Source organism: Nerophis lumbriciformis, linkage group LG13 (assembly GCF_033978685.3).
Source record: "Nerophis lumbriciformis linkage group LG13, RoL_Nlum_v2.1, whole genome shotgun sequence".
In the NCBI taxonomy this organism is placed as follows: domain Eukaryota; kingdom Metazoa; phylum Chordata; class Actinopteri; order Syngnathiformes; family Syngnathidae; genus Nerophis; species Nerophis lumbriciformis.
In genome coordinates, this window is record NC_084560.2 from 22,070,541 (window position 1) to 22,087,913 (window position 17,373).

Below are 17,373 nucleotides of genomic sequence, written 5' to 3' on the forward strand. Positions count from 1 at the left end.
GGCAAGCTAGGTAATATTTGCTGTGGTCTGGAACAACATGGCACACAACTATCTGAAATGCAGCCAGTATTACATACAGATAATGTGTCATGAGACATGCACAACTAAATTATATACAAGTAAAGGATATTTAATGAGCTCAAATATACCCACAAATGAGGCATAATGATGCAATATGTACATACAGCTAGCCTAAATAGCATGTTAGCATCGATTAGCTTGCAGTCATGCAGTGACCAAATATGCCTGATTAGCACTCCAATAAGTCAATAACATCAACAAAGCTCACCTTTGTACATTCACGCACAGTATAAAGCGTTTGGTGGACAAAATGAGACAAAGAAGGAGTGGAAGATTTTACATGCAAACAAACTGTTGCATCACAGTACAGACTATGGTGAGTTCAAGAGCCGCCGAAATTAGTAGCACAAAACAATGTTCACCAAATACTCTCATAAGTGAAGCATACACACAAACATATTAAACAGTGGGCTTTCTAACAATTGGGAAGGTTTGTGTCATGTTTGTCCTCAAACAAAACAAAAAAAATTTTCACTCATCTTTTTCCATTTTCAATCCTTTTAAAAAAATTATCCACGGAGCCACTAGGCACCCGCGGGTTGCTGACCCCCGACCTAAGCCAATATTTATTTTAATTCTCTTTGAATTTTTCTAACTCATTTTTCAACACTGTAGATATAGATGACGTCATCTTTTTCCGTGCACAGCAAACTCGGTGAGACTGACTCAACGATGCTTCGGCTGGTTGCAACTAATTAGTGCAGGGCTTTTTAGCGCCGCCCTAGTGGCTCCCTGGAGCTTTTTCAAAAATGTATGAAAATAGAAAAAGATGGGGGAGGGAAATATATTTTTGTTTTAATAGGGTTTCTTTAGGAGGAAAAAAATTACCCAAACCTCCCTAATTGTTAGAAATCCCACTGTATATATTAAACATGCTTCACTGACGAGAGTATTTGGCAAACACCGTTTTGTCCTACTCATTTTGGCGGTCCTTGAACTCACCGTAGTTTGTTTACATGTTTAACTTTCTTCAACGAAAGATGTGTTTTATGCCACTCCTTCTTTGTCTCATTTTGTCCACCAAACTTTTTATGCTGTGCGTGAATGCACAAAGGTGAGCTTTGTTGATGTTATTGACTTGTTGGAGTGCTAATCAGGCATATTTGGTGAGTGCATGACTGCAAGCTAATCCAAGCTAACATGCTATTTAGGCTAGCTGTATGTACATATTGCATCATTATGCCTCATTTGTAGGTATATTTGAGCTCATTTAATTTTTTATGTCCTCTGTACATTTAATTTATATTTGCATGTCTCATGACATTATCTGTATGTAATATTGGCTGCATTTCTGATAGTTGTTTGTGTGCCATGTTGTTCCAGACCACAGCAAACGTTACCCAGTTCGCAAAGATTGTTATAAATCTATTCGAAGAAGAAGGCCTGCTATTTCCTTTAACTTGGACACACACATCTATACCTTTGGCCATTCTAAGCCAGTAATTTAGAGGAGTTATCTCACCCTCTGAGAAGTTTTACTAATGTTTTCCAATGTTGTAAAAATGGGTAGAATAAATATTCAATTTCAACATTTCTGTCAACGAAAATTTGTGTCTGCCTGCGACAGTCATTTTGATAGTAGGCTATTATAGACACTTACATCATGTGTTGCCTTCATTATAACACTTATAGAAGGCTTTTAATTATTTTGCAGACAGATTAGTTTTTTTGGTCCAATATGGCTCTTTTAACATTTTGGGTTGCCGACCCCTGAATTAGTGCATAGTTTTGACTATTAATTCCACACAATTATTTTTTTGTCCACCATCAATTATGAAACAATTACCAAATGTAAGATGTGATATTTAATAAAAAAATCTAATTACATAGAATTATGTACCAGCCTATTCAACTGTCGGCCCATCAAGCAACTACAAATTATATCAGACCGGACCGCAATTTTATCGTTGACAATTACATAACTTAGATAATGGCTTTCACTATGTAAGTCGCGAGAGAAAAGCGCTATATAAATATAATTCACTTAACAAAAACAATACAAACTACAGTGTTTTTGCAGCAGTCCTTAATACAGCAGCAGAGGCAGTGCTCCTTTCATATATAGACAATCTTTGTCAAATGTTCCTGGGCAGGACAAACATTCCTCTTGCATTTTTAGGTGAAAAAATATGGGTAACACTTTTATAAGTACACAGTATTATGCATTAGTAAATACTGAATTTATAAAGGATATTCATTAGTATGCAGTTTGTGAACAGAATTATAAATAGAAACTTGTCTGAATGTGCAAGTGCATGTATTTATATATGTTTGAATTATTTAACAAATCCCAAAATAAATCCCAAATATAAAGTAGAAATGCTGAATTAATAATTTATAAAAGTATAAAAATGCAACCCTTGAGCTTTTTATAGATTAGCCTATTAATACAGCAATAAGTAAAACATTTATAAACTGCATACTATTGCGTAATAATGCTGGAAATGAATTAATTATGAATTCAGACTTAGACAAACTTTAAATGATCCACAAGAGAAATTGTTCCACACAGTAGCTCAGTTACAAATGCAAAAGATGGAAAGGACAATGCAGGTATAAAATAGACTAAAAGCAATATAAAATATAACATATATATGTAATATTTACATAATATATGTACAGTATATGATATATACTGATATATTATATTCATGCTCAATAGTGTGTACTTAAAGTGTTACCAAAATATGTCTTACCTTTGCACATTGATGGCTGCTTACTAGATGTGGGGGAAATAATCGATTTTTAGATACCTCGCAATTCGGACATGGGACAATTAAAAAATTGATTAGTAAACGTCAATGTGACGTTTCTCTCTCGTGGGTCCTCCTGATCGTAACAGACCCCCTCGTGAGCCCGGTAATCTGGTGTAACAATGTCTTTATTTGTGAGCGCACACACGCTAGGACCGCACTCCACGCTACAACTTTTCAGTCTTTGTGGCTTTTTCTTTCCGGCAATGTCCATCAACTGTGTCCGCTCACCAGCAACTCCAACTCCAACGTGTCTCGGACCGGCTGCTGCTAATAAGGGCGACAGGTGATTAGATAACTAGCCCCAGCTGGGCAATCTACTCACCTGCCGCTGGCTTAGAGGCCGGTCCTTACACACCCCGCTCCGCGGCAGGCCCGCAGACCACGCCCCCCTCCACAGTCAATAATCGATTTATTCAGTGTAAATAAAGTAATGCAGACAGTTCTCACCAAGAGAACCGACCAGCTCCTTTATTATCGGGCACTTATGTTCCAGTTTTGCACACATTTTCCATGAATTTGGAATAAATGTGATGGGATTTTCTTATTACAAATGCACTGTTTTTTAAAAGTTGCAAGTGATAAACACTTATTTAGTGAAACAAAAAAATATATAAAACTGCATCAATGTACATAAATTAAAGATGCATTAATAATCTATTTTTAATCGAATCGTGAGGGGGCCAACGATTCCCACCTCTACTGCTTACTAGTAAGGAGCACTTCTGTCATAGATGATCTTTGATTATTGGCTCACATTAAATTTTTTACTTCATTATCTATGTGTATATTCTACATATACATATACATTCTACAGAGGCACTATAGAGAGCCTACTGACCAACTGCATCTCTGTCTGGACTGGAGCCTGCAATGCCTCAGACTGGAAGTCTCTGCAGAGAGTGGTGAGGACGGCGGAAAAGATCATCAGGACTCCTCTTCCTCCTATCCGGGAAATCGCAAAAAGCCGCTGCCTGACCAGGGCTCAGAAAATCTGTAGAGACTCCTAACCACCCCCACCAAGGACTGTTTATACTGCTGGACTCTAGAAAGAGGTTCCGCAGCCTCTGTAACAGAATCTCCAGGTTCTGTAACAGTTTCTTCCCTTAGGTCATAAGACTCTTGAATGCATCATAATAATTCCGTCAATCCCCCCCCAAAAACGGATTAACTCGCTGGAATATAAAGACAATATAACATACATCCATAAACGTGGATGCATATGCAAAAGTGCAATATACTTATCTGTACAGTAATCTATTTATTTACATCTGCACCTTATTGCTCTTTTATCCTGCACTACAACGAGCTAATGCAACGAAATTTCGTTCTTATCTGTGCTGTAAAGTTCAAATTTGAATGACAATAAAAGGAAGTCTAAGTCTATAACATCAATAATACATTGTAGAGTACTTATGAAAAAACATTTAATGTATTTTTCTACAGTCCAAAAATAAATATTTCAAATACAATTCTTAATTTTACAGTGAGGTCATTTCTAATATTTTGGTGCCTTTTTTAAAGAAAACCAGACAACACTCACACGTGACCTTAAGGTGTTTTGATACAGTTAGAACACAGTCCTTGTACCTAATGTTGTGGCCGGTGAGCGACTATACGAAACACCTACTCATCTATTCCTCAGCACAGTCCGCGTTGTTACATTCTCTTACATATATTAGGAATAATTGGATTAAAAATAATATGACAGTAAAAAAATAAGTGCAAACCAAGTGCTTGTGTAATAATTCCCAGATGCATCACAACTACAGCAGGTTGGCTTTCACGTTCTTATTAAATGCAGATATTTTTGATTGTGATCGCCTGTATCATAACTTTAATAAGGATGTCACTTTCAAATCATGTATAAAATGCTTTTGGTTACAAATATTTAATTCTATTTTTTTGCCTCAAATGGTGGTCGACTCACATGACGTAGAAGTCTAAAATGGCTCGTCCACACACCCACCGTACGTCACCGTCCCTCTAAGATCGGGTGGCTGCGGCAGTCCGAATCCAAACAATCCACCAAGTCGGTCTGGCGTTTAGAGGAGCTAATCAGTGCACCTTCTTTCCGTTGTGTTCCTGCGTCTCCTCCGCCTTGAGGAGCCGCTGGCTGTAGCGGCGGATGAGGGCGCTCGGCAGCAGGGCCATGCAGGCAATGGCCAGCAGCTGGATGAGGCGTTCCCAGGAGAACAAGTCGTCCAGTGACGACACCTCCGACAGCACGACTCCCGTCTGGACGCAGATGAAGTTGTAGGGAAGCAGGCCTGGAAAGAGAAAGGAGACAAAAGTGAGTACACCACTCATATCAGCGAGGCTTTTTCGTTTCTTATTATGTTGGAAAAGTGCCAGGTGGCCCAGTTTCCTCAGATCGGGACTCATGCTTTGCTCCACGATGTCACAATACATGCTGGAATTGATGTTTCCCCTCGATGAACCGCAGCTCGCCTGTGCCGGCAGCACTCGTGCTACCACCAACGCGTTTGACAGTAGGCAAGACACAATTATATTGCTCCCTGGCTGTGTGCTGACTCATTTTCATTCCTAGGACAGTGGATTTTAATTCTCTTGAAAGCCAAAGAGGACATAAAAGGTTTAAAGTTTTTGAAGGGCGTAAAACATTTTGGATTTATTCATATTTGTCAACTTCAGTCCCAACAAAAATATCAAATTAATTTTGGACCCTTTTAAAAGCCTTTTGATTTGATAATATCACATAGGTTTAAATTACCGTATTTTTCGGACTATAAAGCGCACTTAAAGGGGAATATTATCACCAGACCTATGTAAGCGTCAATATATACCTTGATGTTGCAGAAAAAGACCATATATTTTTTTAACCGATTTCCGAACTCTAAATGGGTGAATTTTGGCGAATTAAACGCCTTTCTAGTATTTGCTCTCTCCGAGTGATGACGTCACAACGTGGCGTCACATCAAGAAGCAATCCGCCATTTTCTCAAACACCTAGTCAAATCAGCTCTGTTATTTTCCGTTTTTTTGACTGTTTTCCGTACCTTGGAGACATCATGCCTCGTCGGTGTGTTGTCGGAGGGTGTAACAACACGAACAGGGACGGAATCAAGTTGCACCAGTGGCCCAAAGATGCGAAATTGGACGTTTGTTCCGCACACTTTACCGACGAAAGCTATGCTACGACAGAGATGGCAAGAATGTGTGGATATCCTGCGACACTCAAAGCAGATTCAAAGAAATCTGCCGCCAGACCCCCCATTGAATCTGCCGGAGTGTGTGAGCAATTCAGGGACAAAGGACCTCGGAAGCACGGCAAGCAATGGCGGCAGTTTGTTCCCGCAGACGAGCGAGCTAAACCCCCTGGATGTCTTGGCTCACACCGTCCCTTATGCCACCGAAGATGATCAAGAGAAGAATATCGACCCTAGCTTCCCTGGCCTGCTGACATCAACTCCAAAACTGGACAGATCAGCTTTCAGGAAAAGAGAGCGGATGAGGGTATGTCTACAGAATATATTAATTGATGAAAATTGGGCTGTCTGCACTCTTAAAGTGCATGTTGTTGCCAAATGTATTTCATATGCTGTAAACCTAGTTCATAGTTGTTAGTTTCCTTTAATGCCAAACAAACACATACCAATCGTTGGTTAGAAGGCGATCGCCGAATTCGTCCTCGCTTCCTCCCGTGTCGCTGGCTGTCATGTCGTTTTTGTCGGTTTCGCTTGCATACGGTTCAAACCGATATGGCTCAATAGCTTCAGTTTCTTCTTCAATTTCGTTTTCGCTACCTGCCTCCACACTACAACCATCCGTTTCAATACATGCGTAATCTGTTGAATCGCTTAAACCGCTGAAATCCGAGTCTGAATCCGAGCTAATGTCGCTATAGCTTGCTGTTCTATGCGCCATGTTTGTTTGTGTTGGCATCACTGTGTGACGTCACAGGAAAATGGACGGGTGTTTATAACGATGGTTAAAATCAGGCACTTTGAAGCTTTTTTTAGGGATATTGTGTGATGGGTAAAATTTTGAAAAAAACTTTGAAAAATAAAATAAGCCACTGGGAACTGATTTTTAATGGTTTTAACCCTTCTAAAATTGTGATAATGTTCCCCTTTAAAGTCCTTTTATCCCCTCAAAACTCGACAGTGCGCCTTATAGCCCGGTGCGCCTAATGCAGGGGTGCCCATTACATCGATCGCGAGCTACCGGTCGATGGTGGAGGGTATGTCAGTCAATAGCCAGCCAGGCATTCCAAAAAATAGACCTAAAAATTAGCGATCATCAATCTTCACTATTAATTTAATTTTTTTCATTTATTTATTTATTTCAGGCAATGACATAAAGAAGTACAAGTTGACAACACATAATAATATAAATTAATATAGTGCATGATTGTCCAGTTTTGCCTGAAAGGGAGTGGGAAGAAGATAACTTATTTAATCCCACCCCCAGTTTTCCATTCAGTGATTATTCACATGAGTTTCACCCTTACTTTGTTCAAGGATTATAACTATGACGTCACTTTCGTCACTTGATTGACATTCATGGCACCCGAGGGTCTTGTGAGACGACGCTGGCTGCTGCCAGATCATTATTAAGAAAAAATGACCGACAGGAAGGCGAGAAACACTTTTTTATTTCAACAGACTCTCGCGCCGTACATGCCGTCAAAACTCTAAAGACCGACTGCGCAGTTCCTGTCTTCACAATAAAAGCGCTGCTTCATCCTGCCTGCGCTAACAAAATAAAAGCCTCAGAAAGCTAGCAAGCTACGGAGTTTGAAGCCAATGTATTTCTTGTAAAGTGTATAAAAAGGAGTTGGACAAATAAGATGCCAAAAACCAACCACTTTCATGTGGTATTAGACAGAAAGGACAATTTTTTTCCTCCTCCATTTGAAAACATGGACGTTATCATCACTACTGTCTGATTCCAATCAATGCAAGTCATCAGAATCAGGTAATACACCAACTTATATTCTTGTCTTCATGAAAGAAAGGAATGTGCTTGTATTATCGTTAAACACCTTTAACTTGTTAACAAAAGTGTCTCTTTCATAAATAATGTATGAGTCCATTCCTGGAATATTACAATATAAACTATATATATGAATGAGGTAGATCCCTTCAACTTGATCAATTGAAAAGTAGTTCGCCTGCAGAAAGTGTGTGCACCCCTGGCCTAATGTAAGGAATAAGTTTGGTTGTGCTTACCGACCTCGAAGCTCTTTCATTTGGTACATGGTGTAATGATAAGCGTGACTAGTAGATGGCAGTCAAACATAAGAGATAAGTGTAGGAAGCACTATGATGGCAATATGACTCAAGTAATCAACACCAACATTTTATATGTTCCATTGAACATATAGAACATTACACACGGCGCTCAAAAATGTATCTAAATGTTTTAGTACGACTTTGGTAAGCTATGAAGCCGCACCGCTTGATGTGCTTCAACATAGGAGTATTGTTATGGTGTGTGTATAAGGTAAGGCATATTGTCTGGCGTTTTTTTGCGCAATATTATGCAAAAGCAACTTTTCTTAACTTCTGGTACCTGCTGATTTGTATTTGGGATCTGCATTAATCCTGAAAAAATGCACGCGTCCGCCTTTGTAGTACGTGCCGGCCCCGAAGTCGATAAACTTCTTCTTGTTCTCTATCTTCTTGTTATGGGACATTCATCCTCCGCTGTTGCCATTTCTAATATAAAGTAGTGTAAAGTTCTTGCTTATATCTGTCAGTAAACTCGCCATGAAAGCGCTAAAACATACCGGTGTAGTGAGTTTACATTATTCACCCAAGGAACTTTAGTTATTAGAGAGTTCCGGTCAGACGGGTTTTCACGGGACACATTTTCTGTGTTGTTGTTTCCGGATGAGGAGATGCTGCTCCGTTATTGATTGAAGTAAAGTCTGAATGTCATTAAAACAGTTAGCGCCATCTTTTGACACTTCTTCCACCCCCGTCCTTGCACGCTACACCAAAGATGACGGGGAGAAGACGCTGTCGAAGGTGAGCCACGTAAATAAGACCGCCCACAAAACGGCGCATCCGGAAGCGACTGTCAGAAAGCGGCTTGAAGATAATCTGTAAAACATCATCTATGCAACATTTTGACCAAAGAACCACCATTATATGTTATGTAGACCACAAGGAAGTCTTTTACATTTAGAAAAAAAATAAAAAATAATATGACTCCTTTAATGCTCCTTACATATGAAAAACGATCAAAAATAGACCATTCATCGGCAACTAACAACCGTGGCATAATTTGATCACAAGGCCTTCAAAAGGTTAAAAAAACCTTACATGTTTAATTTTTATTTAGGGCTGACGTCGATAAAAAATAAAAATAAAAAAGAATCCAAAATGTTTTTTGAAAACTGAAAAACTTAAATGTCCTGTTCATTTCTGGGCTACTGTCGAATAACTGCCAGTGTATCATAAACACGTGAAAGAATTGAATGTTACAATTTAAAAAATTAACATGAAAAACCCCTCTGAGGAAAAATCATGTGTAATGGAGTGACACAAACATTTTTTTAAATACGGCCAAAAATACACTAAAAATGTGCTGAAAGTACAAAAAAGTCACCCTTTGTCTTCTGAGAGTCAAATCTTTTCAGCTATATAAGCTGTACACAGGCTACTCTAAAGTATAAGTTTCATTTCTATAGTATGGTCAGTTGAGAAGACAGAAAGGTTGATGAATGTGAGGGGTGCCGATACATTTTCAGTGCCGATGCGATGCGGATATTGGAGCCGAGGGTGTTGGCCGATACTGATATCAATTAGTACAGTGCTCTCAAACTATGGTACATGTACCACAAGTGGTACGCAGACTCCATCTGGTGGAAGAAAGTACAGTGTTTTATTTTCCTATATTCAAACGGTGTGTAATGGTGCAGTGGTCAAAAATATAAAATATATTTGATAAATAAAACATCTGCCTTGTTTATAATGAATACTTAGCCCTACTATGCTACTGTATTTTAATGTTATGTCGCTATGGTGATATTTGGAGAGCCAAGTTTTTTCTGAGGTGGTACTTAGTAAAAAAAAAAAAAAAGTTTGAGAACCGCTGAATTAGTACATCCTTTTATTATTTTGTAGTGTGGAATGTTAGAAAAGGTTTGAGCAAGTTAAATTGGTCCGAGAACAATGGTAGGTATGATAACACTAATCTTATGCTTTAAAAGTGGAGTGACTTTATGTCTTACGCCACTTAGTGGTCACAATAATTCAATAAATGAAAGGCATGACCCAGGAGGCACAAGACGTTGATACAATATTGATTACACGTACATGTCCTTTAAAACTACGTTGCAAAATAACTGCCTTTTTAAATTGAGACAGCGTTGATGTCTAATGTTGGATCCATGTTGTTGGTTGGGAAATGACCAAATCTCAAAGGTCAAATCAACGTCACAACCTGCCATTGAATAAACGTCGTCGTTTCAACGTTATGTTTGAGTTGCTCAACACCAGGACCTAATGCAACAAGTTCTCAACATTGTTTTAATGTCTTGTGCCTGCTGGAAATGCAGGAAGTTGAATGTTGCGGATACGTTTGTTACTGGATACTAAAATGCTTCCGCCTTGGAAATGTATATTCAAGTGATATGCAACTCAATTTATTGTCTTTTAGAGTGCAATATTGTTCAACGAAGGACATTTATTATGTATGTCTAGCTTGTGTGCTATGTAGCCTGTTGCCTACCATGTTTACCTTTTACAAGGAAAGATCAAACTTGTGGGCTTATTGGAAAACGTTTACAGTCGCGATCAAACGTTTACATACACTTGTAAAGAACATAATGTCATGGCTGTCTTGAGTTTCCAATAATTTCTACAACTCTTGTTTCATTGTTCCATTTAAAGCACCAGTTCCATTGGCAGCAAAACAGGCCCAGAGCATAATACTACCACCACCATGCTTGACGGTGGGAATGGTGTTCCTGGGATTAAAGGCCTCACCTTTTCTCCTCCAAACACGTGGCTGGGTATTGTGGCCAAACAGCTCAAATTTTGTTTCATCTGACATCACATGGACAAAGATAAGACCTTCTGGAGGAAAGTTCTGTGGTCAGATGAAACAAAAATGTAGCTGTTTGGGCGCAGTTGGGTGTTCCAACAGGACAATGACCCCAAACACACGTCAAAAGTGGTAAAGGAATGGCTAAATCAGGCTACAATTAAGGTTTTAGAATGGCCTACCCAGAGTCCTGACTTAAACATGTGGACAATGCTGAAGAAACAAGTCCATGTCAGAAAACCTACAAATTTAGCTGAACTGCACCAATTTTGTCAAGAGGAGTGGTCAAAAATTCAACCAGAAGCTTGTGGATGGCTACCAAAAGCGCCTTATTGCAGTGAAACTTGCCAAGGGACATGTAACCAAATATTAACATTGCTGAATGTATACCGTATTCGGACTATAAGTTTTTTTTCATAGTTTGGCGACGGCGGGGGTGCGACTTATACTCAGGAGCGACTTATGTGTGAAATTATTAACACATTACCGTAAAACATACTTGCCAACCCTCCCGGATTTTCCGGGAGACTCCCGAAATTCAGCGCCTCTCCCGAAAACCTCCCGGGACAAATTTTCTCCCGAAAATCTCCCGAAATTCATGCGGACCTGAGTGACGTGTCGACAGCCTGTTTTCACGTCCGCTTTCCCACAATATAAACAGCGAGCCTGCCCAATCACGTTATAACTGTAGAATGATCGAGGGCGAGTTCTTGGTTTCTTATGTGGGTTTATTGTTAGGCAGTTTCATTAATGTCCTCCCAGCGCCGTAACAACACACAACAACAGCAGTCACGTTTTCGTCTACCGTAACGTAAACAGCAATGTTGTGACACTCTTAAACAGGACAATACTGCCATCTACTGTACATGCATATGTGACAATAACATCTACGGCTTTTAGAGAGTGCAATGCACAACTGCTATACTATATATATATATATATATATATATATATATATATATATATATATATATATATATATATATATTGAGGGCTTCACGGTGGCAGAGGGGTTAGTGCATCTTCCTCACAATACGAAGGTCCTGAGTAGTCTTGGGTTCAATCCCGGGTTCGGGATCTTTCTGTGTGGAGTTTGCATGTCCTCCCCGTGACTGCGTGGGTTCCCTCCGGGTACTCCGGCTTCCTCCCACCTCCAAAGACATGCACCTGGGGATAAGTTGATTGGCAACACTAAATTGGCCCTAGTGTGTGAATGTGAGTGTGAATGTTGTCTGTCTATCTGTGTTGGCCCTGCGATGAGGTGGCGACTTGTCCAGGGTGTACCCCGCCTTCCGCCCGATTGTAGCTGAGATAGGCTCCAGCGCCCCCCGCGACCCCAAAGGGAATAAGCGGTAGAAAATGGATGGATGGATATTGATATATATATATATATATATATATATATCAATCAATGTTTATTTATATAGCCCTAAATCACAAGTGTCTCAAAGGGCTGCACAAGCCACAACGACATCCTCGGTACAGAGCCTGTAAATATACTCCTCCCCTCTTAGCCACGCCCCCGCCCCCCACCCCCAACCACACACACCCTCCCCACCCCCCACCTCCCGAAATCGGAGGTCTCAAGGTTGGCAAGTATGCCGTAAAATATCAAATAATATTATTTAGCTCATTCACGTAAGAGACTAGACGTATAAGATTTCATGGGATTTAGCGATTAGGAGTGACAGATTGTTTGGTAAACGTAAGCATGTTCTATATGTTATAGTTATTTGAATGACTCTTACCATAATATGTTACGTTAACATACCAGGCACGTTCTCAGTTGGTTATTTATGCCTCATATAACGTACACTTATTCAGCTGTTGTTCACTATTCTTTATTTATTTTAAATTGCCTTTCAAATGTCTATTCTTGGTGTTGGCTTTTATCAAATAAATTTCCCCCAAAAAATGCCAGTGCGACTTATGTTTTTTCCCTTCTTTATTATGCATTTTCGGCCGGTGCGACTTATACTCCGGAGCGACTTATACTCCGAAAAATGCGGGTTTGACCCAGCAGATTTGGTCACATTTTCAGTAGACCCATAATAAATTCATAAAAGAACCAAACTTCATGAATGTTTTTTAACAAGTATGTGCTCCAATCACTCTATCACAAAAAAATAAGAGTTGTAGAAAGTATTGGAAACTCAAGACAGCCATGACATTATGGTCTTTACAAGTGTATGTAAACTTTTGACCACGACTGTAGATGTTAACTGGCTGTCGGGTTGGTTTTGCACTGCTCGAAGTGCTTATATCGGAGAGTTTAGATGCAAGCCGATATCATCCGATACTCTTTTTTTTTTTGCTGGTATGGGCCGATATTCGATGTGAATATTGGATCGGGACACCCCGAGTAGTGAGTTCCTTTACGATGATGTCATCGTCATTAATCGTACTGTTGTGCTTACCGATGAATACGGAGCCGAAGAAGAAGGTCACTGGGATGTTGACAATGGGAGCCGACATATTCAGGAACCAGTTGGGGGTCATGGGAAAGAACCTCAAGAAGAGCAAGAAGAAGAACAAACAGTCCTTGTTGTCCTCCACCTGGCAGGGAAAGAGCAACATGACCCTGGTAACATGACAGCCTGGTAGGAAAACACTGCAAAATATGTGTCGACTGACCTTCCTCTGGAGCATGGAGACTTTATCAGGGAAGATGTTCACAATGTAGTGTTTCCCAAAGGCCTGAGATAGAAGATAGCATGTGGTGGAGCCCACAGTGGTGAGCACACAGGCCAGCAGCAGACCCTCGTGCAGGCCAAATATGGCCCCTGCTAAGATGTTCTACACAGAGAAAAGGTCTGAATTAGTATTGTGCTTAATAATCAATCATAATCATCTATGTGGGGAAAATGACGTTGTTGAGCCATAAATCCCTTTTTTCAACTTGTCCACCAGCATCAGACCAAAGTACAGCGTGCTTCCCATTACCAGGCAAGTGGATCCAGGGATAGCGAAGGACTGCTTGTAAAGGTAAGCGCTGCAGAAAAGTAGGAGCACGTATCCCGTGTGTTCCGTTTTGTAAAACTGAAGAAGCTCAGCCAGCTCTCGTAGCTCCTCCAAGTCAGATGGGAATTTCAGCCTACCGAAACATAAAAGCACAAATTAACAGTCATTTTGGTCAACTACTTTCTGTGCAAGAAGAATTCAAAGCAAATCTGGTTAATCCAATTGCCTTCTAACAAGATGATGCCTTCAAAGGACCTCAGTGTTTTTTAACGGGCCAACGTGAAAACAAATATATACTTTAACATAATCCCTAATAATTTGACGTAGTTATCCCTTAAGAGAGGAAAAGAGTATTAAAATGTCGTAAAGTGGCATGCAAAAAAGTCAAAACAACTTTTAACTAGTGAATATCAAAATTCCCACAGGAAGTTAAAGGCACCGTTAAGAAAATGTATTATTCGTAAAAGTGGACTTTTTGTCGTTAGGTTACAAATGTATTTATTCTCTGGATTGAAATATTGGTTTAAAAGAGCATGTTTGCAGTCCCTCCCAAGGTTTATCATTGTCCCAGTGGGTTGAGTTTTTTCTTGCCCGGATGTGGATTCAGATCAGATAATGTCGTTGTGGTTTGTGAAACCCTTTGAAGCACTTGTGATTAAGGGCTATATAAATACATTTTGACTGATTAAAAGGGACAAGCGGTAGAAAATGGAATGGATGGATGGATGGATGATGATTGACCTTCCCAACCCAGCAGGCACAATTAAGACATTGAAACAACGTTGATTATACATACTTGTCCTTTAAAACTAACTTTGAAACAATGTTGCAAAATAGTTGCATTTGTAAATTTGATGTCGTTTTTGGTTGGGAAATGACCAAAATTCAACAGTCAAATGAACGTCAGAACCAGACATTAAAGTTTATACTTCTTCCAATTACCCTTTTGAGATATGTTTAATTTAATTTAATTGTATTTTGTTTTCTTAATTTAATTGTCTTTTCTTTTTTGTGAAATAATAATATTGCCATTGAGCACAAGGCTGTTCACTGGAGATATGTATGTATATTATGTACTACATGTATGATGTGGAGCTGAGTATGACATACTAAATAAACAACAACTAAAAAAACAAAAAACATTATACACGTCGTAAACATGCAGGTTGTTTCAACGTTGTATTTGTGTTGTAGAATATTGGTTCAGATATGACCAAAAATCCATGGCCAAATCAACATCAGAACCCAACATTGATTAAACGTCGTCAAAAAGCATGTGGTTCCAACGTTAGGCTTGAGTTGCTCAAAGCAAAGGTAAATGTATAAGATATCTTAAATGTACTAATACAACATAAAAATGTTAAAATGTATCAGGAATTCGTTAACACTGGAGGCAGTTCAAAATTACTTATTTTAATGCAATGATTATGTCTCGTTTTTATTATTGTATAACATGTTGGTCCCAGGCAAGCAAAATGACACTGAGGCCATTGGAAACTTTGCACACAAACAATCGTTAAAAAACCCTTGACCGAAAACCACAACACCACCATCACGGTTTAGTTCTCCAAAAATATAGATTGTTCAATTTTGCTAACATTCAAAGATTAGCATCAATACGAATGGCCCATCGAATCCTAAATAACACTGCACCAGCGTCACTTAAGCACTTTGTCCAGTTTACATCTGCTGTGGCAACTAGAAACACACCAGACTCCACCAGGGGGCAGTGTGCTGATTGTGCAAAACATATTATAAAGCCATAAAGGAATGGAACGACCTCACAACAAACTTGAAAAGTCTAACAGATTACTCTTCATTCACAATTTAAGTAAAAAATTGGCTTTGGAGCAATCAAAGCTGCTCACACGGTCACTGAGGTGGGCACTATGTTTGACACGTCAACTTAATCTGTAGTATATTTATGCATGAGAACATTTTGTTGTAAACTGTGAGGTGTGTGTGCTAAAATCATGTTTGTTTGTTTTTTACAAATGATGACGGATGTGAACAAGAGCATGTATTGTCTGTGTTATGATGTAAATGAGAGGTGGTTGTATTGTATAATAAGTATGTGTCATTGAAAGGGCATTTTATGACTTTTCTCAATTTGATTACATGCTATAGTATAAATTTAATGTTGTAATTTTATTGCATGATTTTTGTATCTCTTTAATTTAGGTAACCAGGGAGTGCAGATGGAAATGAGCTATTTAGCTATAATCTGGTGCAGAACATATCTGTCTTTGAGCTTAATGTCTCAGTGCATTGTCCCTTCAAATAAAGACTAAACTAAACTTATATTACGTGTTATTTGTCATGTTATTCACGTAACTTCTAGTACAGTGTTTTTCAACCTTTTTTGAGCCAAGGCACATTTTTTTCTTTTAAAAAATCCGGAGGCATAGCACCAGCAGAAATCATTAAAAAATGAAACTCAATAGACAATAAAAAGTTGTTGTCGCAATTGTTGGATATGAATTTAAACCATAGCCAACCATGCATCACTATAGCTCTTGTCTCAAAGTAGGTGTACTGTCACGACCTGTCACATCACGCCCTGACTTATTTTGAGTTTTTTGGTGTTTTCCCATGTGTAGCGTTTTAGTTCTTGTCTTGCACTCCTATTTTGGTGGCTTTTCCTGTTGCAGTTTAATGTCTTCCTCAACGCTATTCCCCGCACCTGCTTTGTTTTTGCAATCAAGAACATTTAAGTTGTTGCTATGTTTTTTTGTGTGGACATTGTCGATTGTCATGTCGTGTACGGATGTACTTTGTGGATGCCGTCTGCTGCGCCACACGCTGTAAGTCTTTGCTGTCGTCCAGCATTCTGTTTTTGTTTACTTTGTCGCCAGTTCAGTTGTAGTTTCGTTTTGCATAGCTTCAATGCCTTTTCATAGGGGGCACATACTATTTGTTCATTTTTGGTTTAAGCATTAGATACATTTTTACCTTGAAAAACACTGTTTTAGTAAAATCAGCTAATTTGATGTGGCTGAGGATCCAATTACTGGTGTCACCTTGCACTGTTTGTCTATCAAAATCGAAAGCATATCAATAGATCAAATATATTTGTCGTACATGTTTTTATATCAAGTATGTTTTTACGGGGAGGCTAACTGGAAACAATAAACAATATCGCGTCACTTTAAGAGCATGGCTTCCAAAGAGAACTACTACAACCTGCTGGTCTCCTCGGTGCTCCCAGCGGCCACTTTGGACTCGACATGTTCGGTTGGCGTCCGAACAGGTCTCGGGGGTGCAGGAGGCAAATACAGAGACAATACATAAAGGTATAAAGTAGCACTTATAACCACAGTGAGAAGTCCAACGAGTGAGCGCATATTCTCGCTCGTTTTTGTTTTGTTTTTAAAAGACAGCTAACACCGGAAACGAATGAAAACGTGTCAGCGACGTCATTTCCGAAAGTGACGTCATGGCGGTTGCTGTGTTTTCATTCGTGTGACAGTTTAAACTGTGACTTTAGAGTCACCTTTCGCCAGGGTTTGACCTCCAAAGTCCAAACGTCGGTGAGAATTTGATGGAAAAAAAGTCTAAT

The 17,373-nt window shown here is 39.3% G+C and overlaps 1 protein-coding gene across 1 annotated transcript; it reads right to left on the reverse strand.

Annotated features, from left to right (window-relative positions):
• Window positions 1-4,244: 4,244 nt before the first annotated feature.
• On the reverse strand, window positions 4,245-17,223 carry tmem41aa (transmembrane protein 41aa). The gene is made up of 5 exons (XM_061971506.1): window positions 16,998-17,223; window positions 13,797-13,947; window positions 13,488-13,649; window positions 13,271-13,409; window positions 4,245-5,104 (listed from the first exon to the last, which is right to left on the reverse strand). Exons 1-5 carry the CDS (start codon window positions 17,156-17,158, stop codon window positions 4,893-4,895), a joined length of 825 nt encoding a protein of 274 aa, XP_061827490.1. The 5' UTR covers window positions 17,159-17,223; the 3' UTR covers window positions 4,245-4,892.
• Between the last annotated feature and the right edge of the window lie 150 nt (window positions 17,224-17,373).

Bases quoted from the DNA above. Each gene is read 5' to 3' on its own strand.
- tmem41aa (XM_061971506.1), bottom strand. From the start codon at position 17,158: ATGCGCTCACTCGTTGGACTTCTCACTGTGGTTATAAGTGCTACTTTA. The intron at 13,650-13,796 runs GTAATGGGAAGC...TTCTCTGTGTAG, and splicing joins TCCCTGGATCCACTTGCCTG to AACATCTTAGCAGGGGCCAT. The intron at 5,105-13,270 runs GTAAGCACAACA...TTCTCTTTCCAG, and splicing joins CTTCGGCTCCGTATTCATCG to GCCTGCTTCCCTACAACTTC.